This window comes from Electrophorus electricus, chromosome 19 (genome assembly GCF_041902795.1).
Source record: "Electrophorus electricus isolate QZ-2024a chromosome 19, ASM4190279v1, whole genome shotgun sequence".
Classification (NCBI taxonomy): domain Eukaryota; kingdom Metazoa; phylum Chordata; class Actinopteri; order Gymnotiformes; family Gymnotidae; genus Electrophorus; species Electrophorus electricus.
The window spans coordinates 7,797,501-7,805,513 of NC_137515.1; the positions used below are offsets into that span (position 1 = coordinate 7,797,501).

At 38.7% G+C, this 8,013-nt stretch overlaps 1 protein-coding gene across 1 annotated transcript in view; it reads left to right on the forward strand.

The window, feature by feature from the left end:
• cnih2 (cornichon family AMPA receptor auxiliary protein 2) overlaps window positions 1-5,215 on the forward strand; it is an 8,327-nt gene extending 3,112 nt beyond the window's left edge. Inside the window, exons 2-6 of the mRNA XM_027007258.3 lie at window positions 350-418; window positions 1,744-1,791; window positions 2,015-2,127; window positions 2,351-2,494; window positions 3,177-5,215. Of these exons, the coding sequence (XP_026863059.1) occupies window positions 350-418; window positions 1,744-1,791; window positions 2,015-2,127; window positions 2,351-2,494; window positions 3,177-3,204 (402 nt within the window). The 3' untranslated portion in view covers window positions 3,205-5,215. The remainder of the gene's footprint in view (window positions 1-349; window positions 419-1,743; window positions 1,792-2,014; window positions 2,128-2,350; window positions 2,495-3,176) is intronic.
• The last annotated feature ends 2,798 nt before the right edge of the window (window positions 5,216-8,013 follow it).

The window sequence follows — 8,013 nt, forward strand, 5'->3', positions numbered from 1 at the left end:
GAAAAGGGGGAAGAGACAAGGCACTGATATTTACATCTGCATGTGAGTGACAGACAGACCATAAAGGGATGTGCTGATTTGGTTTGTTTGGTTTTTTGCATTACAGATAAACCGTATATACTGTAGAAATTGATTAGAGTTAGAATGTAAAAGATGATCATAGATAATCAGAGACAGTCAATTTGAGTCGGCCAGAGTCAGTCAGAGTCAGTCTCTTTCTCCTTCACTTCCTTTCTCATTCCTGAAGCTATGCTTTTGGGATGAATATCGATGTGACAGTTCTCCTTTCAAAATCTTGCCCAAACTTAAGATGGCTGTCATGAAGATCACGCTGTTTGTGCTTCTCTAGATCATTGCGTTCGACGAACTGCGCACAGATTTCAAGAACCCCATCGATCAGAGCAACCCTACCAGAGCGGTATGATGTTACTACAAACTTCTCACCTGATGACACACATACGCAGACGTACATATACACAAATGCACACCCTTATTTAAAAAGCCCACCATTGCGTATTATGCAGAATTACTTTGTACTATGGTAGGACACAACGTATAATTTTTTAATCATTATTACAGTACTGCCCTTTGCAGTATGAACTTTGCTATAGGTTAATATATGAAAATGAACCTGACAAATTCAGCACAGTATTTCTACTGTGTGCTGAGGGTATCTTGATCAGTCTCAGACATTGGGTGGGTGTTTTTAATGAATCATGGCCAGGGCAGTATCTCTTGAGGATTCTGAGGACGTTTCCTCTGTAGTTTGTGGCTTAATAGTAGACATAACAGATTTTTAAACATTTTTTGAATGAATTGCCTTTACACTCTGATAGATAATACTAAAATAGTTGTTCTCGCTGACTGATTTGGACTATGTAATCAGCAAAAACATTTCAACCCAGTAGAGAATTCTGTTTCAGAATGCAGTCCTCCCCACAGTCCCCCGTGCCTGCCCAATAGAAAATTATTTAGTGCGTGTATGAAACAGACAGGGAAGGTTAACCTTGCATGACTTTGTAGACAGATATTTTGGACAAAGGTTTGGATGGAGCATGTAGAGTTTAGGGGATAGGATCCTTAAGTATGACAGAAGTTGGCAAGAATGTGAAATCGATTACATGAGTTTAAATAAAGCTTACATTTTTTTGGCCTTTGAATATTTATATTAATTGAAGTCCTATAAACAGGTCACCATACTGAGGCATTGCCATGTAACTATGTATAATATTACCATGATAATTCACATAATCTGAAAGATTTTCTGATTGTTGGGCACATGAGTGACATGGATTTCTAGTTGTAAACATTGCTAGTTATGGTACAGATGCATCTATTGCAAACAAGACGTATCTTTAATACATAGAAAATCACAAAGAACTGCTTAAACAAAACAGAAGTAGGTATCATAACCTTAAATTAACTTTAAGATTAACCCTAATATTAATTTTAACCCTAACCCTAATCTTAACCAAAAATTGTTTGCTTTCACTTAATTAATAGACAAAATGTCTCAAAAGGTCAAGTAATTCTGTAGAATAATTTAAAAAAAATTATAAGCATTTTGCAATTGCATTACATAGCTAACCCTAGCAATGTTCTATAATATAATATTATATTTTTGTTCTTATCATGCAGCATACAGAATTAGTACACTCATAATATAATGAATTAGTATGCATATATACTATATACAGAATTAGTATGCACATGATACACTGTTTTGCTAATGTCTTTCTTCAGAGGGAAAGAATACTGAACATTGAGAGGATCTGCAACCTTCTAAGGAGGGTGAGTGCAGAGAGCTCCTTCATAACTTCTTCAGGTCATGTAAATAAGCATGTTCAGAAAGCTTAGGAATATTACGTGTCTTTCTTTAAGACCATATCCTGTGTTTTTTACTTACACAAGCACAGGTACAAATCACTCAGGGCACAGTGTGGAGCTGCATTTCAGCAAATGTGTGTGAACATGGACTCTAAGCTGCTGTAAGAGCTGTGCGTTCTTTTCCTAGCTGGTGGTTCCAGAATATTCCATTCACGGCCTGTTCTGTCTCATGTTCATGTGTGCGGGGGAGTGGGTCACACTGGGCCTCAACATCCCTCTGCTCTTCTATCATCTCTGGAGGTAGTAGCTCATCCTGTCCATCTCACTATGGCTCAGCCATAGTTTAAGCCTAGTACTGCGCTAAATGTTTTTTGTTTTGTTTTGTTTTTTTACCAGGCTAACCAATTATTACATTCATACTTTCAGAGACAGGCTGACAAAATAGCATAATTCCAACCATAATGCCACATCTCCAAAGCAGCTGAACTACAGTAGGGCAACAGTCACATTTGTGCTCCTGCAGGTTCTTTCACCGGCCAGCAGATGGCTCGGAGGTCATGTACGACCCAGTCAGTGTGATGAATGCAGATATTCTGAATTACTGTCAGAAAGAGTCTTGGTGCAAACTGGGATTCTACCTTCTCTCTTTCTTCTACTACCTGTACAGGTAAAACCTCCTCGCAGCCACTTACCACAGGCTCTCTGTTCCCACGCACAGAGTTCTGTTTGACGTCACTCTATATATCACTATTAAACAACTAATAACTACTTATTAGCAATAATTGAGAATTACATGTTAATAACAAATCACTATATATTTTTTACTCACACAAAGAATGTGTTCAGCTGACTTTCAAAACTGACTTGTGTCAAATGTGCTGTAATCTTGCCTATTACATCTTCCTCTTTGTATCAGTTAAACCGAGTTCATTATGTTCATGCCCATAGATATTATATGTAAGCACACAGACATCATGTGCATGCTCTTAAAGTTTTTCTAAATAACTAACTTTTTTGAGAGCTGATTAATAAATAAATTTTCTTAGCACCTGTGAGGCTTATTCCATACTCTTATGAAAAGAAAAAGAGGCAGTTAGTTTCATACCACTGTTATTGTTATTTGTATTACTTGTTTTAATGATGTTATTGTCATTGGTGTTACTGGTGTTATTGTTACTGGGGTTACTGTTATTAGTGTTACTGGAAATATTGTTTTTCCATTTACTGGTAGAAGTCTGTTGTTATTGGTGGATGTCTGTAGTTTTTGGTGAAAATCTATTGTTATTGATTGTCATTTACATTATACATTTTACATTTACATTTACATTTTGTTCTCTGCCCCTTTTCAGTATGGTCTACGCTTTGGTAAGCTTCTAATCAATGAGGCCAAATGGAGAACAGTGACAAGGAGTACAAGAGGAACCTTAACAAAGAAAGTGCAATGTAACACCTTCTCTCTCATCCACCCATTTCTTCAGAACAGACTCGCTTCACCCTCTACCACAATCTGGTAGGGAAGAATGAAGGAACCTAGAAACACACAGATAGAGAAGCAGTTAGTAGTTGCTAGTAGTCACTGCAATCCAAAACAGAGGAATAAAGCGAGCACATGCCAGAGAGAGCGTGAGAAACAGGCAGGCTCTAGCAGCACTGATGTTTCGTCAATAGAGTTTCAATTCTCAAGGGCTGCTGAACATCACTGCTGCTCAGAGCAATGTGAGGAAGCATAAGTTTGAAGAAGTAGGTGAATAAATAAAAGCCCCATTATCTCTGTTATCATTGACTTTTAGAAATTATGCATTTATGTTATAATGTCCTTTCATTTACAAAACTCAATTGTGTGGAAAGATACACTTGTATAGTTAAAGTGCTAAACATTTGGTATTTCAGTAAAGTATTTGTGATAGATTATTTTAAAGCTGCCTGATAAGTAGAAATTGAGTATAATATCAATCAATTTATTATATAGTTCAGTTGTTGTATTTCAATCCAGGGTAGTACTACTAGAGTTCTTACAATAAAGAAAATCATATATTTATACGTAGAAAGAGATAGTGATGTTTACACAGACTCTCCAAGCAAATCAACCAATGAAACGAGAAATCACACAGGCCGGAAAAAACTGTTTGAACTGCGGGACTTTTATAGGAATGACTATAATAATTATAAGAGCCAATGCATTGGTTCAAGCTGTCAGGGGCTGTACATGTACATAATATATCTGGCAGCCTTAGGCAGGAATGCACCTCTATATCACTGTGGGGACCAAGCTGTTCCTCTGTGAAACTCCTAACTGAGATGGACATGCAAGACAAGCCATTGCTGTTGTTCTCTGATCATTAAGATGCTTTTCGAAGGACAATGTAACTAAACTGTGTGGTGTGACAAGGAAATGAGTGTCAAATGCAAAGTGCTGAGAAGTATAATGTAAAATAGGGAGCATGAAATGTATAGATGTGCCGAAGATGATTATGGCGATAACGAAGCCACTGATGATGCTGCTGGCAACACTGATCATGATGTGATGACATCAGACCCGGGTACAGCAACAACATCCACACTCTGCTGGAGGCCATGCAGTGCAGTGTAGATCTTCTGCTCCCCTCATCCCTGATTGGTCCTGCTGTTGCTTCCGACAACCCTGATTGGTCCTGCTTCTGTTTCCCTCAGCCCTGATTGGTCCTGTGTGGGAACCAGGCACCTCTTTTAGCTCCAGCACCATCAGTGTCAGAAGTTTTACTTGTCTACTAAGAGATTAATACTGATTATCTGCTGGAAGCACCAGATGGGAATAACAGTTTCAGAGGTAGTTATCACAGTGGAGATGGCTTAACACTCCCATTCTCTCTCTCTCTCTCTCTCTCTCTCTGTCTCTGTCTCTCTCTCTCTCTCTCTCTCCCACACACACACACACACACACACACACACACACACACACACACACACACACACACACACACACACCATAAAAGACTATATTACAAATCTCTGGTAAATGTCTCTGGGGACAACTGAAGGGTTAGAGTAATACAGTGTGTCACTGAGATTTTAAACAGCAGTGGCATTTTAGTTCATGTTCTCCTGTGGTGAAAGACTCCTGCCCCCATAATGTGAATCTTTTTTGGACAATCGCTTCAAGCACATCAGAGAAAACAAAGATGAAAAATTTAAGGATCATTTGAACATTACCACTGAATGTCTTATTGCAACTTATTAAAAGTGAACATGCAGTATCTATATTTAAGGATAAGTACATGTAAATGTCTTTTATACTCATTAGTCATCTGTATGCTACAGTATCTTTGTTAAAGCTATGGTCTGTATTCATTAGAATACAAAACATACTAAAAAGCAATCTTACATATTCTAATAAAATGTGGCAAATAAATTCCATTGCAAATTTGTTGTTGTTTGTGCAGCACAGCTAAAAAAAGATAATAAAAAAGTGGAAAGGAATTCAACATGAATTATAAGAATTTAAGGACACTGACGTGTGTTCAATTCAATCTCCCTTCTGTAGAATGGGAAGCCTTAATATTAGAAGTGAATACTGAAAGGGAGAATGTGAGATATCTCCCTAAGTGAAAGAGAGAGAGGTAGACAACCTGACATAAAATGTATCTCATTCTTTTGGTGTCTCCATGGCAACCAAATTATGTTAGATACTTATTGACTCACTATTCTCTCCCTCAGCTCACAATGAATTCAGAGTCCAACAGAGACCAAACACAGGCGTTCTGGACAGAGCAGCCGAAACCTAATATTTGCCAAAGCTCAGAAAAGCTATTTGGTCTGAAAATGGAGCAAATAAATAGAGCACAGCCTAAAGATGATGAGTTAAGCAAAGCTAAATAACTGTTTTCTTTCCAAAGGGCTAGTTAAGTGTTGTATTTTGAACAGGCTCCTGTTCTACATGCAGAAACATGCTTGTAATCCCCCCCCCAACAACCCTCCTTTCCTCTCCACCTCTTGAGAGATGTTGCTATGGAAACTGGTTACAACTGATAAGTTTGAAACATGAGTGAGCCACTGACACAGCTAGAGCATATGCAGACACACACACTAGTGCATATGTAGATACACGCATGCAAACACACACGCACACACACACACTCACTCATGCGCACACACACAAGCACAAATAAATATCTAAATCAGCAACATCGAGAGAAAGATAGATAAAGACATCTGGAAACAAATGATTATACTTAAAAATAGCTTCCAAACAAAATTCTTCTTTGAAGTAATTATAAATGAAACAGTTAACAACATTTAATCCATTTCCATTATTATCCATATAAATAAAATTGCTAGACAAAAATCCAAGACACAACAAACCCCAGACACAACAGTTAGGAAGATATGAAGAGAAACATGAAGTACAGCAACAGGATGAGAGAGAAAAGGTGTCAGGCTGACCCGGACACTGTTTGTGTTTGGCTCCTGTGTTTTAGAGTCAAAGTGTTTTAGGATTAGAGTAGTTTAGGGTTATGGTTAGGCTGTTTAGGGCTGTGAATGAGCGCTTAAACCAGGTTTTCAATACAAACCTCAGAGACGCGCTGAAGTGTGTTCCAACTCCAAAATACTCCTCAGGTATTGAAAGAAGGTAAAGTGCTGATAAGGGAAAGTAAAGATAGTGTAAGGGGGGGTTACAGACATGGTGCATGTCAACTGATTGGAGATCAGTTGTCTAAATCAGCTGTACAATCTGCATAAACATGTGTGTAATTGCACACATGCACACACCCAATATATATCCAACTAGTACCACAGAACGGTTTATAAAAGAGCATACACAAAAATATCAATGTTTTGAAGGATCAGAAATATTTTTGAGCCTGCTTACAATCCCCTCACTGCATCATAATCTTAATTAGCATTTCAGATAGACATGAATGCTGTGAAAAATCACACTAACACTTACGCACAGGTGTGGAGAAACAGGAAATGATTGCGATGTGATTATGAAAGATGAGTCTGCTTCTAATCTGTACACACAGCAATGTAATGTGCATATTTGAACAAACCCATGCATTCAGGTTCATTCAAACATACACTGACAGATTACACACACACACACACACACACACACACACACACACTTGCGTGCGCGCGCACACACACACACACACACACACACACACACACACACACACACACACACACACACACACATTCCTTCCAATGATCAGTGCTGTACCTTTGGGAAAAAATGGGTGTCATGGCAACAGAACTGGGCATCTGTGAGTGCTACTGTAGCAAGCAGAAAGAGAAGGAGGGGATGAGAAGAGAGGTGTCATTACGGACCGAGTGATTCAAAAGAGGAAGGGGGGGGGGCAAGAAACAATGAAAGATTTGAGCCATAGTGTATAAAACACAACCTGCTTCCTCACTGACAGAAGGCTGACATTTCCAAGCAGCCATGATGATGGAAAACGGACAAAGATGTAGGATAGAGGGGTCTTAAGGAGTAAATATGGAGTCTGACTGAAGAGCTTTGAGCTGCTCTATTAAGTGTTCAGTGTTCCAAGTGTTCAGTGAAATGAATAAAAAACATGTGGCATTCAGGCAGAGTACATAAGACATGTGAATAAACTGAAAGTCCCATTATGCTGTTATTGCTGTTTGGTGCTGGGAAGTCTTTTTATATGGTACCATGGTCAGTAATCAAAACTGGACATTTTGTAAAGATGTGATCTGAACTGGAACAAATGAGTGAGCTTTCTGGTGCAGTTCTGTGGTGTTCTCTGTAGGTTGAGCAGAGTCTGTTATCAGTACTTACTGCCTTTACACCCACGCAGTCCGATTTTGACTCACATACACACACGCTCGTTCAGTCAGTCAGTCACACACACACACACACACACACAGGTGAGATCCAGATGAGAATATCACAAGCACGAAGACTCCATCTAGAGCTATAGTGCCATCTGGCGGTGTGTGGTTGGCTGGGAATATGTTTAATGCTACATGATCTGTCTGCGTTTAAAAGATCATTTTACGTTAAATAAGCCTGATCGCCAAACTTTTGTTTAATTGTTTTCTGATGGCTTCACTGTCCGCATTTTTGCTGAGAACTGAGACTTTCTTTAGTGCTGTACAATACAAGATTATTTTCTAGAATAACTATTTCCTGTCGACAATCACGACCTCTTGTGTCCACTTCGTTTTTTAAACGAAGCTGGG